Source organism: Sinocyclocheilus rhinocerous, unplaced genomic scaffold, assembly GCF_001515625.1.
Source record: "Sinocyclocheilus rhinocerous isolate Xijiao unplaced genomic scaffold, SAMN03320098_v1.1 scaffold861, whole genome shotgun sequence".
Classification (NCBI taxonomy): Eukaryota; Metazoa; Chordata; class Actinopteri; order Cypriniformes; family Cyprinidae; genus Sinocyclocheilus; species Sinocyclocheilus rhinocerous.
In genome coordinates, this window is record NW_015640043.1 from 1,141,720 (window position 1) to 1,155,963 (window position 14,244).

The window sequence follows — 14,244 nt, forward strand, 5'->3', positions numbered from 1 at the left end:
GAGGCGCAACACTGACGCCTTCACTTCCAGGTTAAGAAACTGTCAATCAAAAACTCAGTAGACTTTAGCTGTGTCACAAACTGCAGTGCGTGGATTCCAGAGTGCGCATTTGAAGTGCGATTGCATCACAATGGCGCGACGAAGGCTGTCCCAAACTGAAGTGTGCGGACTCCGAAGGCCCTGTCCCAAATGACACCCTAAACCCTCGCGGTCTTCCTCTGAGTCCACACTTTCGTGACGTAATGCCGCTTTGACTGTCAAGTAGAAGTCTGCTGCGGAGCTCGCCCCGGTGCGGGCTCGGCAGAAGTGCGGATCGAGGGCGCATAACGGCTGCAAGGGTGGCGCTCGAGAGCACCCTTCTGAACGCTAAATGGACAAATGGGACACCCTACGGTCTCGTGGACTTAACGGACACGCGCACGCGGCGTCCATTGTAAGTCCATAAGACCGCAAGTGCACATGAAGTGTTCCATTTGGGACAGGGCCGAAGTGCGCATTTGAAGTGCGATTGCATCACAGCGTCACGACGTAAGCTGTCCCAATTCAGGATGCACCCTCCGAATACCGCATTCCAAGGCCGATTGCGTCACCGCGGCGCAATGAAGGCTGACGTAATTTAAAAGCAACGTCAAATGCGCCCTCCATTTCCCAGGAAAATGAAGTGTACATCTGATGGACACTTCACACCCTACCATATCCCAGAACCACTTGCGCACAGATGGCGATGGTGTTTATATTCAAAGAACATGGCGGGTGAGAGTTCTGTGGGGGAATTCACATTGAAATGTAAGTATTGTGTTTTCATTTACTGAAATACTTAGCGAACGTGTTAAAAGCCAGGGTTTTTTTTAACACAAAGCCCACAAACAATAAGACAACCAATATATAAGGCAATAGTCTTTCCCTTTGTTGTGTTCTTGTAGTGCTGTCATGCAAGATATGTCTACAAATGTTTTAAACAAACTTTAGCACTTCAGTATTTTGTATGCATGTCCTGCTGTGAAAGTAGAGACGAAAATGTGAAATAAAATCATTATTTTTGTTTTCCTTGCGCAAAAAAAGTATTCTCGTAGCCACTGATGTCACACGGACTACTTTGTCGATCATCTTGGTACTTTTCTGGACCTTGAACGTGGTAGTTACCTTGCTGTCTATAGGAGGGTCAGAGAGCCCTCAGATTTCATCAAAAATATCTTAAATTGTGTTCCGAAGATGAACGAAGGTCTTACGGGTTTGGAACAACACGAGGGTGAGTAATTAATGACAGAATTTTCATTTTTGGGTGAACTAACCCTTTAACTTTGGGACACAGCTAATGAGAACACACCGCTGCTAGCCCCGCCCCCACGAGAGAATTGTGCCAGAAGGGCGAGCGAAAATGAAAACTCTGGAAGTGCATTTGTAAGCACAGATCAGCAAAAGAAAGAGAAAACAGTTAGCAAAACATGCAGTGTATTAAAAAACGAAGTCAAAGATTATTTATTTAGTTTCAAAGTCATTTTATTCAGTTTAAATTTGTATTTTCATTTTTTTGAAAAATAAAATTTATTTTTATTGGCACAAAAGTAATTCCATAGTTCTAATTCCTGTCTACTTCCTCATAAACCTGTTGCTGCTGTTATGTTTTGTTATGGACAGAGACACTTTAATTGGGTTTTATTTTGAGTTGGGAATGAGTTATAGAGACATTCTCAAAAGCCATGCAGCGTTGCATGGAATCATTTTAAGTGAGAGGCATATACATCGGTTTATGAGAATGCGGACAGGAAGTAGAATGAATTATTATTTGTGCACATGATCTACTTAAAACGAGTGCACAAATTATTATATTGAGCGTAAATCGTGTTAGTAAATAATTAGTAAATAGTAAATTGTGCGCACAATTTAGTAAAACGAGGGAGCGAATTAGTAAATCATGTGCACAATTAACTTTTTTTTTCCCCTGCATGTCATGTGCGGAGCTCCATATGTTCCAAATGACAAAGTCGAGAAAAAAGTGGACTACCCAAGTTTTATCCAATATTTGTCTTGCTGCTGATGTGAAGTCTTCCAAATCACTCACTTATGAGGTTCCTTAGAAGGCAGCTGCCTATGTAGACAGCAAGGTAGGCTTTGGAACTGAGCTTTAGATTTGAGTTTAGAGCTTGACTGCTCTTAAATTTGCATAAATGGTGGCTCACATAAAGTACAATTCCCATAAAAAGAATCTTTATAATGGTCAGGTTCTCTTTATTAGATCTCAGGTCTCATCTGAGCAACCGTATGAATTTCACTCAAACAAATGGTGCACAGCCTGTGAATGGAATACTAATGAAGCCAGCGGACTGTTAAAAGCAGACTGGCCTGTATGAATGAGCATGGGTGAATATCACTGGAGCTGAACTGCTGTCAGGGGGAAAATGAGTTGTATGAATGGGGCGAGAGAGATTTATAGATCTTAGACAAGGTTAGTAAGAGCCAGTGGAGTGCAGCAGAGTTGAATGAACTGGTAGAACACACAATACCATAACACAATAGCTGCAAAAGGGATAGTTCGCTAAACAATTATGCCCACACTGATCATGAAAGAGTTTTCATATTCATATTGGACTTTCAATTAACAAATTATACCATGTTTAAATTAATTCTGCTGAATTCTACACAATTATTTACCAAAATAAGCTCAGAAAATGCTAAAAAAGTCTATACTCACCGAAGAATTTCCTTGCGGGTAAAGAAGGTGCAGTCCTAAGACGAAAAAGAAAAGAAAATTACTTAACACACATAAAGCATAACTGAGATTTCATAATACAATGTTCAAGAAATTTATTTTAACAACATCTGACTTAAACCCCAAGCATAATTTCTAAAACAAATGTTAATTTTGGTTATACTTTATTTTAAGGTGTTCTTGTTACAGTGTAATTATACATTTAAGTACTGAGTAATATTAATTAACTACATGTACATCTACATTAGGATTAGGGTTAGGGTTTGGCGTAGGGTTACTTGCATGTAATTATGCTTAATTAATTGTTATTATAATAGTAAGTACATGTAACATGTGTAACAAGGACACCTTAAAATAAAGTGCTACCTTAATTTTTTTTTAAGCAAACTTACCTATTTTAGTGATATCTGACAGGAATTTTGGCTTAATTTAGGACAATTTGGCTTAATGTTGAAAAAAAAAAAAAAACAGATTTGGGGTCAGTCTGATTTTTATTTTTTTTATGTCCACAGGAAAAAAAAAAAGGAAAATTATTTTTAAATTTGCACTACCATTCAAAAGTTGAGGGTAGGTAAGATATTTCTAAGGCTTTTTGAGACTCTTATGCTCACTAACGCTGCATTTATTTTATCAAAAATACAGTAAAAGCAGTAATACTGTGAAATATTACAATTTAAATGATTTTACAATTTTCTATTTTAATATAATAAAATGTTTAATTACATTTATTCAGAAGTCATTACTCCAGTATTCAGTGTCACGTAATCCTTGAGAAATTATTGTAATATGGGGATTTGCTGCTCAAGAAACATCTCTTATTATTATCAATGATGAAAACAGTTGCACTGCTTCATATATTTTTTGTGGAAACTGTGATACTTTTTTTTAGGATTCTTTGATGAATAGAAAAGAACAGCATTTATTTGAAATAAAATAATCTCTGAAATCTTTTGTAACATTATATATACATCTTTACTGTCACTTTTGTTTAATTTAAAGTGCCCTTGTTGAATTAAAGTCTTCATTTCTTACTTTTAAATTCTTAATAAATTAAGAATGAGATAAATTATAATCTTACTGACCCAAACTTATAAAAAAGGTAGTGTAAAGCACATTTGAGTTATTCTATTTTTAATTCTAAAAATAATAAAAGCACAGGAAATAATGTGTCGGTGAACTAATTCATGTTTACTTGTTAGGGCACATCTCTTGACATGTTAAGCAACAGTTTTGCATTCACACTGCATGACTGCACGTGGATCAACACCTGAGCTCCTAGACAGCTTTATGTATTAGCACACAATGCCTCTTAGGTTTCACTGTCTTTGATAAGTGTTACCAGTCACAAAAAACAACACGCCAAATGAGGCCTGGCAATATGACCGCAGGAAACAACAACAGCTGTCGGCCCACTGTAGCACGAATCGCCTAAAAACCCATTATAATACTGTTCCCAGATCTGTGGCTCCTTTCTTACCTCTCTGCACTCACTGTAGCGGTGCCAACCTGAGCCGACAGTTTTATTAACTAATGATTAAGCTCTCTTTTATGATGTTTACACAAACACCCAGCCAGCTATATGCTAAAAAAAAAAAAAGCCCATCCCCCAAATCAGAGGAGCAGCACCGTTCTGTGATTTACGCGCATTAGCCTTTGAATACTGTTAATTGCTCATTAATTTGAAATATTGAGGCGTGAATCTGTGAGATGTGAGGTAAGGCCACAGCTGTGAGTTATTAGCACAAAGGATAGACGACCCGGTGTTAAATTATTACCAGAAACGAAAGCCCACATATCTAATAATGACATTACATGCCCGGAGAAAGAAATGGCTTCTTCATAACTTCTTATAATCACGTCATAGAGACATAATATAAAGGTGCGAGAGCAGCTGGCATTTACTAAAATACTTCTCACTGCTGTGTTGCGTTGTTACAAATCAAATGTACTTAATAGTCCTGCACGCTACAAATATTTGTATGGCAATATTTTATGGTACTTCTATGGTTGATTTCTTTCAGTTTTGCTAGGGGTGGAAAGAAACTATGTCACCACTGCGATGATTGAATCTTCAGCCTCACGGGAAAATAAATCATATTTTGCTTGAGTTATGAATGTGAATTTGCAGTCTGTATTGAACAGGATGGAATAAAAAGACTGTACTGTGAAATAATGGTACAAAACATCCTTGTATTAGAGTTGTCCTGGCAGGCTGCATGCAAAAACAAAAATACAACGTGATCAGTATATTCTGATTCACAAACAAATGACTCTTATGAACCAGTTCTCAAAAACAGACAAAGCAACCATAGTAGTCTGATTCACAAACAAATTACACTATTAAAGCAGACACTTTTTAGTAATCAGTAACATACATCGCGGCCAGTGTATTCTAAATCACGAACAAATGGCACTTTTGAGACAGTTCTTTTTAGTGAATCAGAAACATGCAGTGCAACCGATATATTTTGATTCCTGAACAAACGACTCTGATGAACCAGTTCTTTTTAGTAAACCGAAAACATCCAGCAGGACCAGTGTATTCCAATTCATGAACAAACAACTCTAAAGAACCAGCTTATTTTCAGTCAAATGAAAAACTATAGCTACAGCAAGACCAGTGTAACCAATTTCTGAAATTAACAATTCTTATGAGCTGGTTCTTTTAATGATTAATTCACGAAAAGATGAGCTTGAATTAGGGGTGTGCGATATATATCGTCTGCGATAATATCGTAATTGTCGTTTTAACGATGTGCGATTTGACATTATCGAGTATTTTGCAAAAACCATTCAAAACATCCCTACAGAGCGCATGCATACAGAATCCATTTGAAACACTGCACTGTATAATTACAGAATTAGTTGAGAGAATTCCTTTGATATGTAAAAAAAAATTGAAATATACCAAAAATAATTCTGAACTGAATCAAATTAAAACGGGAAACCATGACTAAATTCTAATTTTTGTATGAACTATATATTAAGACATAGTGGCGAACCCTAATAAATACCTTTTCCGAGGCACATTTTGTTTGCCTTATAAAGGTATCTAAATTTTCTACAATATTCTGCCTGATTCTGTTTTACAGCACGATGAATGAGTTGATAAGACTTGGCTGCTGTAAGGAATGAGTCTATCAGCCAAATGGCCAAGCTCCACTGATCCAGGTAGTACAACCCAGTGATTAAAGAGCACAAGGAGCGGTGGCCATTGTTGCTAACAGTCATTGATCTTCATAATGCACTTTGTTGACTGGCAAGTGGGAAACTCAGAAGCCTACTATTCAAATTGCATTAATATCTGACTCAATAAACCATTCACATCACATATCTATTCCCATATATATATATATATATATATATATATACACACACACATATATATATATATATATATATAAACAGGACTATAAAGCTACAAGGAAGCTATCAGAAAGTACAACAGCTGACTAATCACAATGAGGTTTCTGAGTATCTGCTTAGATTGGTATTAATATTTAAGTCTGACTGGGTCCTTAGACTGAGATGATGTTTCGCCAAAGCATGACAGACTGCTGTTACGGAAGACAAAAGCAAGACCTTCTCACATGTTCTCATCTCATATGATCAGATGTCCTCATATATGACTCAGTGCTCAGACCTTAGGATTCACACAGCGAGCAAATAATATATACAAAGTCGCTTGTATGCCGCAGGCAATATATATATATATATAGAGAGAGAGAGAGAGAGAGAGAGAGAAAGCAGTAGCCTATATAAGCAGTTTTCTGTAAGAATGCACCTTGACTATGAAGAAAGAAAGAATGAAAGAAAGGAAGTCAAAAACCACACATCTGTTCATTCTTTAACCCAAAACTTGATTTTGTTGCTTCTTAATTTTTGTCTGTAAATAACGCTGAGGACTAGAGAGTCTCTTACCTGATAGGCGTCTAGCTGTTCATCAGTAAATATCGTTTGCTTATTACCCATCTTAGTCGAGTTATTTTCCTCTCGTGCAGATGCATCACATTGGTCTTCTCTGTTCTAGGCATTTATGTCCACGGTTTGGCCAGCCGAGAAAATGGGAGGCAGCATGAAATTTCAGTCCTTCCTGAAGTAGCCTATGCCTGTTGGTGGTAAAGGCGACACTCTCCATAAATACTTTAACAGCTCAAGAAACGTTACACTTGTTTGTCGCGTACCGTTCCTGACGTGCGCGGCATATACTCGTCCTGTCGCTGTTCGCTCTCACTGACTGATTGTCAATGAAAACGATTCTAGAACCGATTTTAACACTTCACACCACCAGGGGGCAGCATTGAACACATTGAAAGCAGGATAGACTATTTCATTTTAATATACGCAAATATCAAAATTTCATTAATACCATGAAAGTACTATGAAAGTACACTTTTTTTTTTATAATAGCCTAGCATTATTATTTAAATTATTTGTGCGGTAATTACTAATAAAAACTAACATTTTAAAACAAATACAACTTCTAAAATATAAATGTTAAGATAAATGCTAACTTTTTTCCACTCTAAAGAGCAATATAAAGAACATTTAAGATCATTTGTAAGATAATTTAAGAAGAGAGAGAGAGAGATAGATAGATAGATAGATATAGATAAAAACAAATGAATGCATAAACACTTTTTAAAATAGTTTTTTTCTTTTTACTATACTGTATAAACTATAGTTATATTAATAATTAGATAAAAACACAAAGATTCCATGAAGTTTCTTTAATGAATCATCGATGCCAATAAAGAAATTGTATTTTTAACACCAAGTCCAAAAAATACCGCCATAGGCCTAATATTTCGCTTTTTAGAGAATTTTAGTGTACTTTCTCCGCTAAGTCCATTTATAATACAAACTTTACATGACAAAAATTCTAAGTTCTGCATTCTTGCCCCTGTTTCCATGACAATATCCTAGTAACCACTGTAATCACACAAAAGCACAGAAAGGGTAACTTCCGGCTGGGCTGAACTTTAAATAATTAATTTATCCAGGCGTTAATTAAACCAACAGAACGCTCGAAATGAATAAAAACATCGGAACAGTGAAACAGCAGTGGGGCAAATAATGCCCGCATTAAAACCACGACTATCTAGAGCAGATGCTACAGTGATGCTAGCCGCAGAGCTAACAGTCACACCCGCTTTGATCTGCCGCCTGTACTGCATACTGTACATGCCCACCAGCATTTATTAACAAAACAACCATCCCATGCTGTAATCTGCGAATGACTGCATGAAGCTGAGCGACAATGGACTTGAAGAGGGAAAAGGACAATGGTAAGTTAGTTGATAAAGCAGTGTTGTAACGTTAGCCCGTGCTAGCAGCAGTAGCTGTCCACACACTGTGGTGCTGATTCACAAACATACTTCTGTGATTAAAATGGCTTGTGTTTTTATTTTGAAGGATATTTATTTTGTTTGGCAGCCTATTGAATGTAGTCTTGCATTATTATATCGGTAAAACGGTCTCCTTTTTAGGGCATAACTATCGCTTGTTGCGCCGTACTTTGGTTCATTAAACACACGCTTTGGTTCCGTTGATTAAACCAACTGTTGTTTGCGACAACTTTTAGCGTATCCACGTAATCTCAGCTATTTTAATTTAGTTTGCAAAAGTCCTTCAAGTGGGGGCTGTGCGTGTTGTCATTTTTGTCTTAAAATGGACTAGAAAAGATTTGTATTATCCAAGGTAATTGAGTTAGGTGGTAAGATTGTTGTTTTTTGTGTAATTCTGCACCTTTTTAGAAGAGCAGATTATAAGAAACCAATCCCATAACAGTGTTGTTGTTTTATTATTATCTATATACTATTGTAGTTTCTTTTAATATTTTGAATTGGCTTAGTTTAGTTTTCATTTAATTTCAATATTAGTTCATTTTTAGTCATTTTGTTATTTGCTTTAGTAATTTTTGTAATTTTTTTTAAATATTACTATTTAGGTTTAATTATTTTTTATTATAATTATTATTTCATTTCAGTTTTAATTTATTTTTAGTTAGTAATTTTAGTGCTTTAACTTCTTTTAAATTAGTAGCCAGAGCAACATTTCACATTTTTGTTAGTTTTTCATCTTTTTTCAATTAACAACATTATTATTATTATTTTTAATTAAATAAAAATGTAACAGTTTTAGTTTTATATAACGATATTAACCTTGCCCCATAAAGCATTGTTTTTGAGAATTTAAAATAATATCACTGTCATGTTTTAACATATTTTATGGACAAAATGTTTGTCAAAGGTTCTGACAAATGATTCATAAATAAAGTATATATTGTTTAATAATATTATTTAGATTTTTTATTTTAAAAAATGCAGGGTTTTTGCATTAGTAATAGTCTGTAGTAATTATAACTGTATTTTTTAAATGGTATTTCTTGGTATTATTATTACATTTTTAAATATAAATTTAAATTGGTCCCAAAGTTACAATCTGCATTAATTAGTTAATTTATTTATTTAGTTAATTAGTTTATTTATTTTACTTTATTAAAGTTAAAAAAAGAAGAAGAAACAACAAATATGGAAGGACACAAAGATGTTGTTATAATATAATGATAAAAATGTTTGAATAAAAAAAGAATATTTGCTGGCCATTCAATTAAACCCGGAGGAGATCTGCAGCTGTAATCCAGTCTTTGAGAATTCAAGAAAAGCGACACATAAAGTGTGATTAATATTGTAATCACCATTTGAACCTTTGGAATCATGCAGAGCCACATTTATAATCTACCCACAGAAAATACTGAACAGACCAGAAAGAGCTTTAATACTCTACAGACTCACTCAATCAAAAAACTGCTGCTTAAATTGTAATCACACACTTTCTCCTCATATTCCAGAAACAGAATGTGCAAAGATCACCACTGTGCTTCTGAAGTCCCGCACCGGGGAGTTTGATTTGGAGTCCATTATGTTTCTGAAACTAAGGAATTTAGGTAAAACGATACCGAATTTAGTGTCTGCAGAATACATTGTCAAAATACACAAACACACAATCTTGCATGTGTTTTTTGCAGGAATTTATGACCTTGGATGTATAGGAGAGTGTATAAACCTGGAGAGGCTGGACCTCTCTGGAAATAACATCACAAATCTGGGGCCTCTTTCATCTCTACGAAGACTTCTTGTTCTTAACTTGTCAGCCAATAGAATCTCTAATTTAGGTAATGTTATTTCAATCTTAATGTAATAGTTTTCTCAAAAAAATAAAATTTGCTGAAAATTTCCACACCCTCAGGCCATCCAAGATGTAGATGAGTTTGTTTCTTCATCAGAACAGATTTGGGGAAATTTGACCTCACATCCCTTGCTCACCAATGGATCCTCTGCAGTGAATGGGTGCCGTCAGAATGAGAGTCCAAACAGCTGATAAAAACATCACAATAATCCACAAGTAATGCACATCACTCCAGACCATCAATTAACATTTTGTGAAGTAAAAAGCTGCTTTTTTAAAGAAACAAATCCATTCCTTTATGCATTTTAACTTGAAACCATCACTTCTGGGCAGAATATAAGTCCATAATCCATAATAACATTTTCTCCAGTGAAGAAAGTCCATCTTCTGTTGTCGTCTTGCATCAAAATCCACCAAACATATTTGTTTAGAACTGTTTTAGACTGTTTTTGCTTGTAAACAGTGCTTGATTTGTGCATATTTCTCTCCTGATTCAGTCAAGACGACCTTTTCAAGGGAGAAAGCAATATTATGGAGAGAGGACTATTGAAGGTTTAAAGTTAAAAACGTCTTAATGAATTAGTTTCTTACAAAAACGCAACTTTTCACTTCACAAGATGTTAATTGATGGACTGGAGTAGTGAGGATTAGTTGTGGATTATTGTGATGTTTTTATCAGCTGTTTGGACTCTCATTCTGACGGCACCCATTCACTGCAGAGGATCCATTGGTGAGCAAGTGATGTAATGCTACATTTCACCTGTCTTGGATGACCTGAGGGTCAGTAAATATTCATTTTTACATGAACTATTCCTTTAATGTGATTATACATATACAGTGGCTATAGAAAAGAATCACCCCCCTTTAAAAATAATCACATTTTGTTGCTTTGAAGCATGAAATGAGGACGGACACAGTTTTTGTTTTATCCAGCTGTATTTACTCAGTACAACCTATAACATCCAAGTGAAAGATATAACACCAACATGTCAGGAAAAAACAAAAACAAAAACCAAAAACAGAATCACTGATTTGGAAAAAGGATCACCCCCTCCTAAAATTGACTTGTATCAGGTTTAGCTAATCACCTTCTCAATGGCACACAAAGCCATTTGACATTAAACTGTGATCAGCTGTGGTCATTTTGATTTGTTCAGCATGAAAAGAGCTTTTCTGGAGCTTTTCTGGAGCATTTCAGTCCTTGGTAACTGCAACTGAAGCAAACAATCAACTATGGTTGTCAGAAGATCTCCGGGATAAGTTGTGGACAGGCACAAGTCAGGAAACAAAAAAACTTTCAAAGGCTTTATAAATGCCTAGAAGCACAGTGAAGTCTATTATTAAGAAGTGGAAGGTATTTGGTACAACACAGACCCTCCCTGATCAGGACATCACTCCAAACTGATGAAAGAGAGGCGACCAAGTTACAGTAACTCTGAAGCAGCTGCAGGAATTTATGACAAAGAGTGGTCATTGTGTGCATGTGACAACAATATCACAAATTCTCCACAAATTGGGCTTGTATGGGAGGGTTGTAAGAAAAAAGCCACTCCTCAAGAAAAAACTACATGCAGTCACGACTGGGCTTTGCCAAAACACACCTTGAAGATTCTGAGGCACATGAGACTAAAATTGAATTATTTGGCCTCAACACCAAACGATACTTTTGGAGTTGAACATGTTTCTTTTCAGAACCCCTTTCCAGCTGTGAAAGTTTACAGAGTTTGAATGTTGCTGGTAATGTGATACTAAGGTAAGCTGCATTTTTAGCTACTCATATTTATCTGCTATCCACCTTTCTATACAACACATGTTGCATTGCTCCTACAGTGTTGATAATCTTCATGCACTCAAGTCTTTAAAGAAGCTGGAGAGCATCAGATTGAAGGACAACACCTATAATTACACCAATCCAGGTCAGCAGTTTTCTGGCTTTATTTGATTAAATGTTTTTGGAGCTCTTAATCTGGTCCTTCATTCTTGCTAATCTATTTTGCTATAGTCTGCAAGAATTCATTATACCGGACTCTTATTCTTGAAATTTTCCCTAACATGAAAGTGTTGGATGGTGAGTTTTTAATTGTATTTTGCTAAACACATGTTTTTTTCCACATACAGTTGTGCATTTTCTCATCAAGTTATCAAATTCTATTTTAATGTGTCATTTCAGGTGAAAGGGTGGTGGGACGTGGAAGTGACTTATACCAACTATGCAAAGACATTGATGATACCATTAAAGGTACTTGCTGGAATTTTAATCCTGTTATTTAATAGATTTTAAGAGAGACACTCAATGCACTTGTGTATTATATTATACCATGCAATTTTGTGTATAATACCGTATGATAATATCACACTTAATGCTAAAAAATCTGTAATGATTTACAATTTTTTTGCATCAAACATGTTTGATTTAATTAGTGCATGTTAAATTTGACAGCCCTAAAAATACACTTCCATTCAACAGATTAGGGTTAGTCATTTTTTTAAAGTTAATTATTACTTTTATTCAGCAAGGATGCATTACATTGATCAACATTCACAGTAAAGACATTTGCATTGTTACAAAAGATTTTATTTCAAATAATTGCAGTTGTTTTGAACTTTCTATTCATTAATATTTCTCTGTTTTTGATGTTATTTATTTATAGCAGGCATGTATAAAAATGGCCACCTGCCTGAGTTGCCAGACACCAAACCTTGGGTGGATGATGGTTTTTGGGAGATAAAAAGATCAAACAATGCCATAGTTGATGAAGCCTATAAACAATTCAGTGGTATGGACTAATCATCTTCTTTCCTCTAAACCATTCTTTAAACACATCAGCAGTCACATTTTCAAAGCCCTAATTTAATATCTTTTTGGTAATAAACTCAACAGATGTTCTTCATGAATGCAGGCTGCTGAACAGTCGAGCAGCCCACGTGATCTCACAAAATGAACGAACCGTCAGCCTCAAGAGCCAACCAAAGCAGTATGCTGTTTAAATCTGGGAATCTCATTACGTTTCCATAAGAATGCATATGTTTTTTTCCCACAGCTTTTTCTATGTCTTTTTAAAAGTCCATAAGCTTGATGCATCACCGGTGCCAGAAATACAAAATGCTCCGTGTTGCCTGCAGTGTGAGGGTTTAGTTTTTGTAACTACACTTGAGTTCTTTCTGATTTTCCACCGTTTAGAGAGACCGTAGTTACTCCTAATCCGGTTTGATCACTGTCTCAGGATGTTCAGAATCAAGACAATTCCTCTTTGCACTCCTAACACAATGCTGTATTTAACGTTATGCTTTAAATTATGCTTCAAATGCTGCTATTTGTATATTTCGTAATGGTGAAGCACTTATTAACCACTTCTGAGGCTTTCCCATGTTGCTTTTCTTGTTTACAATGCATTTTGCCTTTTTATTGTATGCCTAATGTGGATGATTTTTTTCTGAATTGCTTGTTTCATACTAAATTTTTTCTTTTTATTCCCTCAAGCAGCTTTTTGTTTTAAAATACATCTAAATTGTATTATATATGATCAGCTTCGCATCTTTGTATTTACATTTTGTTGGATAATATATAATCGTGCCAGAAAATGTCTTTGTGTCTATGTTTATTAATCTTACACATAATGTAAAAAAGCAGACTATTACAAAGTTTCAGAGTTTAAATGGTTAAAGTGCTAGTTTACCCAAGAATGATATATAAATCATTTACTCACCCATATGTTGTTCCAAACAAAGACGTTCTTTCTTCCATTGAATACACAAGGAACAATGACCTGAATGTTGCCAGAATTTTCTTTGAGTGAACTATACATTTAATGTTGCACAAATAAGTGCAAAATATCGTTCCGAACACATTCAAGAAAATGTGGGGGGTATTAATGCACTGTGGCATCCGATGCAGTAGGGGGAGTTCAGCGTTCAGCACGTCAGAGTTCTCAACTTCACAGCCGAATGCAGAGCAGTGGGCTAGTACACGGGGTTGCCAGGTTTATTAAAATACCCTGTTTTGGAGTCTACCATGTTGATAAAAAGCTAATCTCGGTTGTAACTTGTTGGGGACATTTGTGAATTAAAAACAAAATGCATTAAAAAAAAATCCCCCGCACCTGATCATTTAATTTGCATACCTATTATAAATTAAATTCTAGGTACTTCTGATCAATTGATATTGAGCCATAAACTTACATGATTTACAAGTTCTGAAACAGGTTTTCACAAAAACCTTATACAACAGCACTTCAGCCTTTAGACCATTTTTATGAAAAGGGATAAATCAAGCATATAAATTATGTCAATTTAAACGTATAAATATTACTGTCTTAATTGTTTAGATTTTTAGAAGGCACATT

The 14,244-nt window shown here is 35.3% G+C and overlaps 2 protein-coding genes across 2 annotated transcripts in view; one reads left to right on the forward strand and one right to left on the reverse strand.

The window, feature by feature from the left end:
• Positions 1–6,932, reverse strand: part of cib2 (calcium and integrin binding family member 2) — a 34,291-nt gene extending 27,359 nt beyond the window's left edge. The window contains exons 1-2 of the mRNA XM_016568270.1: positions 6,632–6,932; positions 2,693–2,727 (exon numbers count right to left, since the gene is read on the reverse strand). Of these exons, the coding sequence (XP_016423756.1) occupies positions 2,693–2,727; positions 6,632–6,682 (86 nt within the window). The 5' untranslated portion in view covers positions 6,683–6,932. The remainder of the gene's footprint in view (positions 1–2,692; positions 2,728–6,631) is intronic.
• Positions 6,933–7,677: 745 nt separating this feature from the next.
• Positions 7,678–13,252, forward strand: LOC107752319 (leucine-rich repeat-containing protein 61-like). The gene is made up of 9 exons (XM_016568269.1): positions 7,678–7,998; positions 9,564–9,659; positions 9,741–9,887; positions 11,594–11,654; positions 11,732–11,817; positions 11,904–11,969; positions 12,072–12,140; positions 12,553–12,678; positions 12,783–13,252. Exons 1-9 carry the CDS (start codon positions 7,971–7,973, stop codon positions 12,887–12,889), a joined length of 786 nt encoding a protein of 261 aa, XP_016423755.1. The 5' UTR covers positions 7,678–7,970; the 3' UTR covers positions 12,890–13,252.
• Positions 13,253–14,244: the final 992 nt, after the last annotated feature.